Source organism: Oncorhynchus gorbuscha, linkage group LG15, assembly GCF_021184085.1.
Source record: "Oncorhynchus gorbuscha isolate QuinsamMale2020 ecotype Even-year linkage group LG15, OgorEven_v1.0, whole genome shotgun sequence".
In the NCBI taxonomy this organism is placed as follows: Eukaryota; Metazoa; Chordata; class Actinopteri; order Salmoniformes; family Salmonidae; genus Oncorhynchus; species Oncorhynchus gorbuscha.
This window is the reverse complement of record NC_060187.1, coordinates 83,123,278-83,138,188: the sequence shown is the minus strand read 5'-3', so window position 1 is coordinate 83,138,188 and position 14,911 is coordinate 83,123,278. Positions and strand designations below refer to the sequence as shown.

Here is a 14,911-nt window from a genome sequence, read left to right as displayed (position 1 = left end):
AGGACATTTCCTGGGGATGTCCTGGGCCTTTGCTGGGGTTCTTATGGGGATGTCCTGGGGTTATCCTGGCCCTCTCGTGGGGATGCAATGTGCAAGAGATTTACTTCCCTCGCTGTCTCACCTCTTCCCTCGTTCTCTCTCTCTCTGGACATCTGTAGTATAGACATTGATTGAAATTAGGGTAATAACCAGCCCACCTACACACTGAAGCACCACCTTCCTTCCTTCACTCCTGCTCTCTCAGCCCCCTCCTTTCTTTCTACACTTTTTCTATCTCCTCCCCTCTTCTCTGTCCATCTCTGAATGACAGATTCCTCATGTTATGTTCTCTCTGTCAATCCCCATAAGAACCCCAGGAAAGGCCCAGGACATCCCCACGAGAGGCCCATGACATCCCCACGAGAGGGCCAGGATAACCCCAGGACATCCCCATAAGAACCCCAGGAAAGGCCCAGGACATCCCCACGAGAGGCCCATGACATCCCCACGAGAGGGCCAGGATAACCCCAGGACATCCCCATAAGAACCCCAGGAAAGGCCCAGGACATCCCCAGGAGAGGCCCATGACATCCCCACGAGAGGGCCAGGATAACCCCAGGACATCCCCATAAGAACCCCAGGAAAGGCCCAGGACATCCCCAGGAAAGGCCCAGGAGTGTGTAAAGCCTATCAGAGAGCTGTGAAATCCTGTGGAGTGGAGTGGAGTCCTCTCTTTCCTTTCAGCACCTGGCTGTAGAGATGTGACGCAAACAGAGTGCTGTCCATCCCCTCCCTCCTTCATTCCCTTGTTCTCTCTCTCCTCTGTCCTTTCTTGTTGTCTCTCTCTCCTCTGTCCCTCTCTCTTTGTCTCTGTGTGTTTCTTCATTCCCCACTCAGAGGAGAGCGTTGTCCTCCAATAACCACTCACAGCTTTGTTCCTGTGCAATAAAGGTTGTAGGTTCAGTTCAACATTCAGTTTCTGTTGTATGTTCTTCTGTCTCACACACACACACACACACACACACACACACACACACACACACACACACACACACACACACACACACACACACACACACACACACACACACACACACACACACACACACACACTTGAAACGATATTGGAATTACCCTGAGTTCACATAAAACACACAAAATAAAATATCATTTCCTGTCTTTCTAAGATTAATGCTGCTGATGGCCAGTAACCTGATTCAAAGAGCCGTAGTTTTACAGTAAAACAAACATTATGGCCAGTATCCTGTTTCAAAGAGCCGTAGTTTTACAGTAAAACAAACATTATGGCCAGTATCCTGATTCAAAGTGCTGTAGCTTTACAGTAAAACACACATTATGACCAGTAACCTGATTCAAAGTGCTGTAGCTTTACAGTAAAATAAACTATTACTGTACTAACAGGCCTGTTTCAAGGTCATTTCAAGTTCTTCCTACTTGCCAACCAACTGTTATATGTGCACATTTACAGGATTGTGTGTTTGCATATGTGTTGTAGTACCATTTGTAATGTTTGATTAATGCATTCCTATCACATACCTATCACATTACAATTCTGTACCACATCAGTGTTCATCGACAATGGAAATATTTCATATTTGGTATAGACTACCAACATCCTGAATATCTGTTTCCTGAGGGATTCTGTCTGTTCTGCTAATTCTAAAGGTTTAATATTCAGTAATGTTGGCTTTGGATTCAACTTTAGGAAGAACATCTTAAAAATGAGAGGACAGTCTAAGATGGGTCAGCGTGGAACACAGTTCTGAAATCTGTTGTTGGACAGATTATAGAGCTCATTGTAGAGCTCACAGATCTTCATAAGGTATGGATGAAACTGATCTGTCACTGTCAGGCCATCCAGGTACTATTGGTATCAGTGGTAATGTAAAATATCAGGCTATTCAGGTAATATCCTTCAGAATGACCTCGACGGGACCGCAGTGGAGAAGGTGGAAAGCTTCAAGTTCCTCAGCATACACATCACTGACAAACTGAAATGGTCCACCCACACAGACAATGGTGTGAGAAGGCGCAACAGCGCTTCTTCAACTTCAGGAGGCTGAAGAAATTTGTCTTGGCACCAAAAACCCTCACAAACTTTTACAGATGCACAATTGAGAGCATCCTGTCGGCTGTATCACTGCCTGGTACGACAACTGCACCGCCCGTGACCGCAGGGCTCTCCAGAGGGTGGTGCGGTCTGTCCGATGCAAACTATCTGCCCGATGCAAACTATCTGCGCTTCAAGACACCTAGAGCACCCAATGTCACAGGAAGGCCAAAAAGGTCATCAAGGCTGGAACCGAGAGACTGAAAAACAGCTTCTGTCTCAAGGCCATCAGATTGTTAAATAGCCATCACTAACACATTAGAGGCTGCTGCCCATATACATAGACTTGGAATCACTGGCCACTTTAATAAATGGAACGCTATTCACTTTAATAATTTTTACACATTTTTCATTACTCATCTTGTATGTATATACCGTATTCTATTCTACTGTATCTTACTCTATGCCGCTCTGACATTGCTCATCATATAGTTATATATTCTTAATTCCATTCCTTTACTTAGATGTGTGTCTATATGTTGTGAAATACTTGTTAGATATTACTGAACTGTTAGAGCTACAAACACAAGCATTTCACTGCACCCGCAATAACATCTGCTAAACACGTGTATGTGAACAATACAATTGGATTTGATTAAGTTAATGGAAGTGCAGCACAGACACAAATGTCCATCCCTGGAGAGTCTCTCACTCTGCTCCCATCTGGTGGCCAGACTGTGTTACTACTCCTCTTCATCAGAGAGGCTGGGTGAAATGAGGAATATCCCAAACATACACACAAAGTATCCAGAAACCACAACAATACTCCACAACAAGCTTTGGTTAAATGTCATGTTTATTCTATTGAGGAGGAACAGTTTAACAATGAACGAGAAATGAACAGGGAGTTTACAAAACAAATGAAAATATAGAGAAATTATATTCACATATTCAACAATGACTGTTATTAATGATGATTTAAACTCCACATTTTTACTCTGGAATAAACTTCTGTGTGTTGGGTTTGGTTTGTATTGAGATGGCACACACACTAAACACAAAAACACACTGCCCAGTGTGCCACGATGCATCTATGAACATCTCAGAGTGTGTGTGTGCATGTGTGTGGTATGTATGGTGTGTGTAGGTCTCTGTTATTAAACAGTAGACATTAAGCCTAGCCAAGATTTGAGTGGAGATGTCTCATAAATTGTCCTACTTTCCTCAGTGAGTGAGTGAGTGAGTGAGGGAGAGAGAGAGAGGGAGAGAGAGAGATAGCATAGATATGTGTGAGTGTACGTGTGTGTGTGTTGTGTTCACTTCTTCTCCCCCTTGTCGTTGTACTCCAGGAAGAAGTCGTTGCAGGCGACGGTGAGCGCCCCCACCAGGATAACAAACTCAGTGAAGTCCACCTCTCCATCATTGTTGGCATCCAGGTCCCCCATCACCTTGTCCACTGCTTCCTTGTCCTGGGCATTCTGGGTAAGGGAGAGAGGAAGACTTTTATGCTGTGTGTCTGTGCGTGTGTGTCTGTGTGTGTGTGAATCTCCTTACCCCCAGGTAGTTGCCCAGCTCTGCAGAGAGCATCACTTTGAGCTCCGCTCTGCTCAGGGTGTATTTGTCGCCCTCGTCTCCAGAATACTTATGGAAGGTCTGTATCATCAGCTGCATGGCAGTCTCCAAGGTGGACACATTCTCTGTTTTGGCAGGGTTAGACATACTACAGAGGTAGAAAGACAATAGACATGGTTAGGATAATGAGTAGGTGTTTCACATTGTAGTAGGACATCAAGTGATGTAGCCTGTGCAGAGTGTTTGTATTTTCTCATGGAAGCTGATCCAGGATCAGATGGATCAGTCAAACACACTGTAGAGAGCAGTGGAGGCTGGTAAGAGGAGAACATCTCATAATAATGGCTGGAATGGAGTGATAACAAACACATGAAACACTCCCCCAAAAATGTGTTTGATATCATTCCATTCATTATTATGATCCATCCTCCCCTCAGCAGCCTCCACTGGTACAGTATCAACTGAGTTAGCAATCACCATGTCTGCTGAGCACGGCAGGACAGATAGGACGAGAGAGAGAGGGATGGATGAATAGACAGAGAGAGCTGTTTGTTCCTCAACCCTGTCGAGTTCCTGAATTAGTCACAAGTATAAAGTCATCCTACCCAACACCTGAAGAACTACAAACCCCAAGAGTCCTACTACATTACTAAAGGCCCAGACAGTTAGCCATGGAGTATGATGATGATTGATGATTAGTTTCCCCACTTAAGGATAAGTTGATCCTGGATCTGTGGGGAGCCACATTGAGACACTGTAATGGAAAGGAGATAGGTAATAGTGAGCAGGATATGTGAACCCCAGCCTTCTGATAAGAGTGAAACTCACACCAGGTAGAAACACACCTCGCTCTAACTCTAACCCTTTCTCTAACCCTATAGCCCTGTCCTATCCAAACCAGTACAGGAGGAACTGGGACCATACCAACCTGAGCTAGTCTCTACCTGAGCTGGACTGGATGGTTGGTAACAGAGGAGACAGGTGTATGTATCCCACCACCCTGCCTCCATCCCACCCCTCCATCTCTTTATCCCACCCCTCCATCTCTTTATCCCACCCCTCTACCTCTTTATCCCACCCCTCCATCTCTTTATCCCACCCCTCCATCTCTTTATCCCACCCTCTACCTCTTTATCCCAACCCTACATCTCTCCATATCTTTATCCCACCCCTCCATATCTCTATCCCACCCCTCCATCTCTTTATCCCACCCCTCCATCTCTTTATCCCACCCCTACATCTCTCCATATCTCCATCCCACCCCTCCATCTCTTTATCCCACCCCTCCATATCTCTATCCCACCCCTCCATCTCTTTATCCCACCCCTCCATATCTCTATCCCACCCCTCCATCTCTTTATCCCACCCCTCCATCTCTTTATCCCACCCCTCCAACTCTTTATCCCACCCCTCCATCTCTTTATCCCACCCCTCCATCTCTTTATCCCACCCCTCCATCTCTTTATCCCATCCCTCCATCTCTTTATCCCCCTACATCTCTTTATCCCACCCCTCCATCTCTTTATCCCACCCCTCCATCTCTTTATCCCACCACTCCATCTCTTTATCCCACCCCTCCATCTCTTTATCCCACCCCTCCATCTCTTTATCCCCCTACATCTCTTTATCCCACCCCTCCATCTCTTTATCCCACCCCTCCATCTCTTTATCCCACCCCTCCATCTCTTTATCCCCCTACATCTCTTTATCCCACCCCTCCATCTCTTTATCCCACCCCTCCATCTCTTTATCCCACCCCTACATCTCTTTATCCCACCCCTCCATCTCTTTATCCCACCCCTACATCTCTTTATCCCACCCCTCCATCTCTTTATCCCACCCCTCCATTTCTTTATCCCATCCCTCCATCTCTTTATCCCCCCTCCATCTCTTTATCCCACCCCTCCATCTCTTTATCCCACCCCTCCATCTCTTTATCCCACCCCTCCATCTCTTTATCCCACCCCTCCAACTCTTTATCCCACCCCTCCATCTCTTTATCCCACCCCTCCATCTCTTTATCCCCCCTCCATATCTTTATCCCACCCCTCCATCTCTTTATCCCACCCCTCCATCTCTTTATCCCACCCCTCCATCTCTTTATCCCACCCCTACATCTCTTTATCCCACCCCTACATCTCTCCATAACTCCATCCCACCCCTCCATCTCTTTACTTTATCCCCCCTCCATCTCTTTATCCCACCCCTCCATCTCTTTATCCCACCCCTCCATCTCTTTATCCCACCCCTCCATCTCTTTATCCCCCCTCCATCTCTTTATCCCACCCCTCCATCTCTTTATCCCACCCCTCCATTTCTTTATCCCACCCCTCCATTTCTTTATCCCACCCCTCCATCTCTTTATCCTACCCCTCCATCTCTTTATCCTACCCCTACATCTCTTTATCCACCCTGCCTCCATCTCTTTATCCCACCCCTCCATCTCTTTATCCCACCCCTCCATCTCTTTATCCCACCCCTCCATCTCTTTATCCCACCCCTACATCTCTTTATCCCACCCTCCATCTCTTTATCCCACCCTCCATCTCTTTATCCCACCCCTCCATCTCTTTATCCCACCCCTACATCTCTTTATCCCACCCTCCATCTCTTTATCCCACCCCTCCATCTTTTTATCCCACCCCTCCATCTCTTTATCCCACCCCTCCATCTCTTTATCCCACCCCTCCATCTCTTTATCCCACCCCTACATCTCTTTATCCTACCCCTACATCTCTTTATCCACCCTGCCTCCATCTCTTTATCCCACCCCTACATCTCTCCATATCTCTATCCCACCCCTACATCTCTCCATATCTCTATCCCACCCCTCCATCTCTTTCTCCCACCCCTCCATTTCTTTATCCCGCCCCTCCATCTCTTTATCCCACCCCTCCATCTCTTTATCCCACCCCTCAGCTCTACATCTCTTTATCCCCCCCTCCATCTCTTTATTCCACCTCTCTACCTCTCCATCCCACCCCTCCACCTTCCCTTCGCACCCCATCACTTCCCCACCTCTCCATCTTACCTCCACCTCTCCCACCCCTCTTCCCTGACCACTCTACTTCTTTCCCTACAATTACATTTACACTGTATCAAATTCACTTTATCCCAACAGAAATCTGAGCTCATTCTTGTTTAGGAAAAATCTAGATTTACCTCCTTTGAGCAAGATATTTACATAAACAGAAAATAAAGAAGAAAAAGAAGAGAGAGGTCAGTCAGGACAGAGGAAACACAACCGGTCAGAAACTCTATAGAGGCTAACATCACACTGGAATAGACCAGAGAATAGACATGAAATCACCAAACACACAGAGTAGTGAAGTCTACAGTACAGGCTGTGTGCTTTCCCCTCTCTGTAAAAGTTATAATGACGTTGTTTAGGGTTACAGCAACGCAAACTTTGTATCATTGTCTCTAGATCACAAACAGCTGAAATATATTTCATCTGCTCCACGTTTGACCGCGCTAGACAGAACTACCTCCTGAAGACCAGAAGGGCTGGATTGTTTTGCCTGTTGCTGAAAAACTGCATTCATTCCTGAGTCAACCTTCCTTCCTTACCTGAGCAGAGGAGGAGTGCTGGCCTGCTGTTGGACACGTAGAGGGAGAGTAACAAAGAACGGTGAGGAGGGGGAGATGGACAGCCTCTTAAATACTTCTCTCCCTCCTCCCACTCCACCTCTCTCCCTCCTCCCACTCCGCCTCTCTCCCTCCTCCCACTCCACCTCTCTCCCTCCTCCCACGCCGCCTCTCTCCCTCCTCCCACTCCACCTCTCTCCCTCCTCCCACTCCGCCTCTCTCCCTCCTCCCACTCCGCCTCTCTCCCTCCTCCCCTCCCGCCTCTCTCCCTCCTCCCACGCCGCCTCCCTCCCTCCTCCCACTCCGCCTCTCTCCCTCCTCCCACTCCACCTCTCTCCCTCCTCCCACTCCCGCCTCTCTCCCTCCTCCCACCCACCTCTCTCCCTCCTCCCACCCGCATCTCTCCCTCCTCCCAATGCGCTTCTCTCCCTCCTCCCACTCCGCCTCTCTCCCTCCTCCCACTCCGCCTCTCTCCCTCCTCCCACTGCGCTTCTCTCCCTCCTCCCACTCCACCTCTCTCCCTCCTCCCACTCCGCCTCTCTCCCTCCTCCCACTCCGCCTCTCTCCCTCCTCCCACTCCATCTCTCTACCTCCTCCCACTCCGCTTCTCTCCCTCCTCCCACTCCGCCTCTCTCCCCTCCTCCCATTCTGCTTCTGTCCCCCCTTCTCAATCCCTCTCTTCTTCCACCTGTTGCTCCTCTTCTCTGTCCCATCCCCCCGTCTCCTAGCCTCCTTCTCTGTTTACACGACGGACACCTGCCTTCCTGTGATGGACAGATAAGATCCATCCTTCATAAAAGCTGTCAGACATGACACCACATCACTACATCAGGATGATAACATTTACATTATTAGTATCAAATATTACCTTCAAGTCGTTTTTGAGAAAGCCAGGGAGATGAGAGGGAAAGCAGAAGAGAGGAGCAGAGGGAAAGCAGAAGAGGAAAAGAGGAGGAGAGGGGAGCGACGTGGTGTAGCCTATTTATCCACTTTGTCCACAATGGAGCCAAGGTACAGAGAGCCACAATGGAGCCAAGGCGCAGAGAGAGCCACAATGGAGCCAAGGTGCAGAGAGCCACAATGGAGCCAAGGTGCTGAGAGAGCCACAATGGAGCCAAGGTGCAGAGAGCCACAATGGAGACAAGGTGCAGAGAGAGCCACAATGGAGCCAAGGTGCAGAGAGCCACAATGGAGCCAAGGTGCAGAGAGCCACAATGGAGCCAAGGTGCAGAGAGCCACAATGGAGCCAAGGTGCAGAGAGCCACAATGGAGCCAAGGTGCAGAGAGCCACAATGGAGCCAAGGTGCAGAGAGCCACAATGGAGCCAAGGTGCAGAGAGAGCCACAATAGAGCCAAGGTGCAGAGAGAGCCACAATGGAGCCAAGGTGCAGAGAGAGCCACAATGGAGCCAAGGTGCAGAGAGAGCCACAATGGAGCCAAGGTGCAGAGAGCCACAATGGAGCCAAGGTGCAGAGAGAGCCACAATGGAGCCAAGGTGCAGAAAGAGCCACAATGGAGCCAAGGTGCAGAGAGAGCCACAATAGAGCCAAGGTACAGAGAGAGCCACAATGGAGCCAAGGTACAGAGAGAGCCACAATGGACCCAAGGTGCAGAGAGAGCCACAATGAAGCCAAGGTACAGAGAGAGCCACAATGGAGCCAAGGTGCAGAGAGAGTCACAATGGAGCCAAGGTGCAGAGAGAGCCACAATGGAGCCAAGGTGCAGAAAGAGCCACAATGGAGCCAAGGTGCAGAGAGAGCCACAATGGAGCCAAGGTGCAGAGGGAGCCACAATGGAGCCAAGGTGCAGAGAGAGCCACAATGGAGCCAAGGTACAGAGAGAGCCACAATGGAGCCAAGGTGCAGAGAGCCACAGTGGAGCTAAGGTACAGAGAGAGCCACAATGGAGCCAAGGTACAGAGACAGCCACAATGGAGCCAAGGTGCAGAGAGCCACAATGGAGCCAAGGTGCAGAGAGCCACAATGAAGCCAAGGTGCAGAGAGCCACAATGGAGCCAAGGTGCAGAGAGCCACAATGAAGCCAAGGTGCAGAGAGAGCTACAATGGAGCCAAGGTGCAGAGAGAGCCACAATGGAGCCAAGGTGCAGAGAGAGCCACAATGAAGCCAAGGTACAGAGAGAGCCACAATGGAGCCAAGGTGCAGAGAGAGCCACAATGAAGCCAAGGTACAGAGAGAGCCACAATGGAGCCAAGGTGCAGAGAGAGCCACAATGGAGCCAAGGTGCAGAGAGAGCCACAATGGAGCCAAGGTGCAGAGAGAGCCATAATGGAGCCAAGGTGCAGAGAGAGACACAATGGAGCCAAGGTGCAGAGAGAGCCATAATGGAGCCAAGGTGCAGAGAGAGCCACAATGGGGTATCACTTACTGTCTCAGTCAGTGTGCTATTGTAGCAGTGGATTACCATGGCCCGGGCCTGTAGCCATATTGTACTGCGTGTCAAAACATAGGCCAGGGGAAACAGTGAAAGCGTGTTTAGATAAACAGGAGAAACCCTGGAGGAAGGTGAGAGGCCCTGCTATGGTGCCGACAATATTATTTCAAAGATGCATGCCATCCGCAAGATTAAAATACAGACCATCTCAATACTTATACTCTGAAATGGAAAATATTTCATTTACAGTTTTCCACAATTGTTTACACATGTTTGCTGAATCATTGGGCCATTTTCCCAAATCTCTAAACACAAAACTCTACAAATCTGTAGCAATAGCACACGTCATATAAATAGATCTGTCTACCAACCAACAACACACTGATGTGCTCAACACAAAACACTGAATATCCCAGCAGTAGGTTTATGACTTGCTCAACACAAAACACTGAATATCCCAGCAGTAGGTTTATGACTTGCTCAACACAAAACACTGAATATCCCAGCAGTAGGTTTATGACTTGCTCAACACAAAACACTGAATATCCCAGCAGTAGGTTTATGACTTGCTCAACACAAAACACTGAATATCCCAGCAGTAGGTTTATGACTTGCTCAACACAAAACACAGAATATCCCAGCAGTAGGTTTATGATTTGCTCAACACAAAACACTGATATCCCAGCAGTAGGTTTATGTTGTGCTCAACACAACACACTGAATATCCCAGCAGTAGGTTTATGATGTGCTCAACACAAAACACTGAATATCCCAGCAGTAGGTTTCTGTTGTGCTCAACACAAAACACTGAATATCCCAGCAGTAGGTTTATGATGTGCTCAACACAAAACACTGAATATCCCAGCAGTAGGTTTATGATGTGCTCAACACAAAACACTGAATATCCCAGCAGTAGGTTTATGATGTGCTCAACACAAAACACTACTATGAATATCCCAGCAGTAGGTTTATGATGTGCTCAACACAAAAGACTACTATGAATATCCCAGCAGTAGGTTTCTGTTGTGCTCAACACAAAACACTGAATATCCCAGCAGTAGGTTTATGATGTGCTCAACACAAAACACTGAATATCCCAGCAGTAGGTTTATGATGTGCTCAACACAAAACACTGAATATCCCAGCAGTAGGTTTATGATGTGCTCAACACAAAACACTACTATGAATATCCCAGCAGTAGGTTTATGATGTGCTCAACACAAAAGACTACTATGAATATCCCAGCAGTAGGTTTATGATGTGCTCAACACAAAACACTGAATATCCCAGCAGTAGGTTTATGATGTGCTCAACACAAAACACTACTATGAATATCCCAGCAGTAGGTTTATGATGTGCTCAACACAAAACACTACTATGAATATCCCAGCAGTAGGTTTATGATGTGCTCAACACAAAACACAAACCACTGAATATCCCAGCAGTAGGTTTATGATGTGCTCAACACAAAACACTACTATGAATATCCCAGCAGTAGGTTTATGATGTGCTCAACACAAAAACACTGAATGTCCCAGCAGTAGGTTTATGATGTGCTCAACACAAAACACTACTATGAATATCCCGGCAGTAGGTTTATGATGTGCACAACACAAAACACAAAACACTGAATATCCCAGCAGTAGGTTTATGATGTGCTCAACACAAAACACTGAATATCCCAGCAGTAGGTTTAGGATGTGCTCAACACAAAACACTACTATGAATATCCCAGCAGTAGGTTTATGATGTGCTCAACACAAAACACTGAATATCCCAGCAGTAGGTTTATGATGTGCTCAACACAAAACACTACTATGAATATCCCAGCAGTAGTTTCATGATGTGTTCAACACAAAACACTGAATATCCCAGCAGTAGGTTTATGATTTGCTCAACACAAAACACTGAATATCCCAGCAGTAGGTTTATGATGTGCTCAACACAAAACACTGAATATACCAGCAGTAGGTTTATGATGTGCCCAACACAAAACACTGAATATCCCAGCAGTAGGTTTATGATGTGCTCAACACAAAACACTGAATATCCCAGCAGTAGGTTTATGATGTGCTCAACACAAAACACTACTATGAATATCCCAGCAGTAGGTTTATGATGTGCTCAACACAAAACACTGAATATCCCAGCAGTAGGTTTATGATGTGCTCAACACAAAACACTACTGTGAATATCCCAGCAGTAGGTTTATGATGTGCTCAACACAAAACACTACTATGAATATCCCAGCAGTAGGTTTATGATGTGCTCAACACAAAACACAAAACACTGAATATCCCAGCAGTAGGTTTATGATGTGCTCAACACAAAACACTAATATGAATATCCCAGCAGTAGGTTTATGTTGTGCTCAACACAAAACACTGAATATCCCAGCAGTAGGTTTATGATTTGCTCAACACAAAACACTGAATATCCCAGCAGTAGGTTTATGATGTGCTCAACACAAAACACTGAATATCCCAGCAGTAGGTTTATGATGTGCTCAACACAAAACACTACTATGAATATCCCAGCAGTAGGTTTATGATGTGCTCAACACAAAACACTGAATGTCCCAGCAGTAGGTTTATGATGTGCTCAACACAAAACACTACTATGAATATCCCAAAAGTAGGTTTATGATGTGCTCAACACAAAACACTGAATATCCCAGCAGTAGGTTTATGATGTGCTCAACACAAAACACTACTATGAATATCCCAGCAGTAGGTTTATGATGTGCTCAACACAAAACACTGAATATCCCAGCAGTAGTTTTATGATGTGCTCAACACAAAACACTGAATATCCCAGCAGTAGGTTTATGATGTGCTCAACACAAAACACTGAATATCCCAGCAGTAGGTTTATGATGTGCTCAACACAAAACACTGAATATCCCAGCAGTAGGTTTATGATGTGCTCAACACAAAACACTGAATATCCCAGCAGTAGGTTTATGATGTGCTCAACACAAAACACTACTGTGAATATCTCAGCAGTAGGTTTATGATGTGCTCAACACAAAACACTGAATATCCCAGCAGTAGGTTTATGATGTGCTCAACACAAAACACTACTATGAATATCCCAGCAGTAGGTTTATGATGTGCTCAACACAAAACACTGAATATCCCAGCAGTAGTTTTATGATGTGCTCAACACAAAACACTGAATATCCCAGCAGTAGGTTTATGATGTGCTCAACACAAAACACTACTATGAATATCCCAGCAGTAGGTTTATGATGTGCTCAACACAAAACACTGAATATCCCAGCAGTAGTTTTATGATGTGCTCAACACAAAACACTGAATATCCCAGCAGTAGGTTTATGATGTGCTCAACACAAAACACTGAATATCCCAGCAGTAGGTTTATGATGTGCTCAACACAAAACACTGAATATCCCAGCAGTAGGTTTATGATGTGTCAACACAAAACACTGAATATCCCAGCAGTAAGTTTATGATGTGCTCAACACAAAACACTACTGTGAATATCTCAGCAGTAGGTTTATGATGTGCTCAACACAAAACACTGAATATCCCAGCAGTAGGTTTATGATGTGCTCAACACAAAACACTACTATGAATATCCCAGCAGTAGGTTTATGATGTGCTCAACACCAAACACTGAATATCCCAGCAGTAGTTTTATGATGTGCTCAACACAAAACACTGAATATCCCAGCAGTAGGTTTATGATGTGCTCAACACAAAACACTGAATATCCCAGCAGTAGGTTTATGATGTGCTCAACACAAAACACTGAATATCCCAGCAGTAGGTTTATGATGTGCTCAACACAAAACACTGAATATCCCAGCAGTAGGTTTATGATGTGCTCAACACAAAACACTACTATGAATATCCCAGCAGTAGGTTTATGATGTGCTCAACACAAAACACTGAATGTCCCAGCAGTAGGTTTATGATGTGCTCAACACAAAACACTACTATGAATATCCCAAAAGTAGGTTTATGATGTGCTCAACACAAAACACTGAATATCCCAGCAGTAGGTTTATGATGTGCTCAACACAAAACACTACTATGAATATCCCAGCAGTAGTTTTATGATGTGTTCAACACAAAACACTGAATATCCCAGCAGTAGGTTTATGATTTGCTCAACACAAAACACTGAATATCCCAGCAGTAGGTTTATGATGTGCTCAACACAAAACACTGAATATACCAGCAGTAGGTTTATGATGTGCCCAACACAAAACACTGAATATCCCAGCAGTAGGTTTATGATGTGCTCAACACAAAACACTGAATATCCCAGCAGTAGGTTTATGATGTGCTCAACACAAAACACTACTATCAATATCCCAGCAGTAGGTTTATGATGTGCTCAACACAAAACACTGAATATCCCAGCAGTAGGTTTATGATGTGCTCAACACAAAACACTACTGTGAATATCCCAGCAGTAGGTTTATGATGTGCTCAACACAAAACACTACTATGAATATCCCAGCAGTAGGTTTATGATGTGCTCAACACAAAACACAAAACACTGAATATCCCAGAAGTAGGTTTATGATGTGCTCAACACAAAACACTAATATGAATATCCCAGCAGTAGGTTTATGTTGTGCTCAACACAAAACACTGAATATCCCAGCAGTAGGTTTATGATTTGCTCAACACAAAACACTGAATATCCCAGCAGTAGGTTTATGATGTGCTCAACACAAAACACTGAATGTCCCAGCAGTAGGTTTATGATGTGCTCAACACAAAACACTACTATGAATATCCCAAAAGTAGGTTTATGATTTGCTCAACACAAAACACTGAATATCACAGCAGTAGGTTTATGATGTGCTCAACACAAAACACTACTATGAATATCCCAGCAGTAGTTTTATGATGTGTTCAACACAAAACACTGAATATCCCAGCAGTAGGTTTATGATTTGCTCAACACAAAACACTGAATATCCCAGCAGTAGGTTTATGATGTGCTCAACACAAAACACTGAATATACCAGCAGTAGGTTTATGATGTGCCCAACACAAAACACTGAATATCCCAGCAGTAGGTTTATGATGTGCTCAACACAAAACACTGAATATCCCAGCAGTAGGTTTATGATGTGCTCAACACAAAACACTACTATCAATATCCCAGCAGTAGGTTTATGATGTGCTCAACACAAAACACTGAATATCCCAGCAGTAGGTTTATGATGTGCTCAACACAAAACACTACTGTGAATATCCCAGCAGTAGGTTTATGATGTGCTCAACACAAAACACTACTATGAATATCCCAGCAGTAGGTTTATGATG

General features: G+C 45.5%; 1 protein-coding gene across 1 annotated transcript; it reads right to left on the bottom strand.

Moving 5' to 3' along the window:
- Window positions 1–2,894: 2,894 nt before the first annotated feature.
- LOC123997164 (protein S100-A1-like) lies at window positions 2,895–7,246 on the bottom strand. Its single transcript, XM_046301282.1, has 3 exons — window positions 7,193–7,246; window positions 3,605–3,770; window positions 2,895–3,528 (listed from the first exon to the last, which is right to left on the bottom strand). The coding sequence occupies exons 2-3, from the start codon at window positions 3,767–3,769 to the stop codon at window positions 3,367–3,369; spliced, it is 327 nt and encodes a 108-aa protein (XP_046157238.1). The 5' UTR covers window position 3,770; window positions 7,193–7,246; the 3' UTR covers window positions 2,895–3,366.
- Window positions 7,247–14,911: the final 7,665 nt, after the last annotated feature.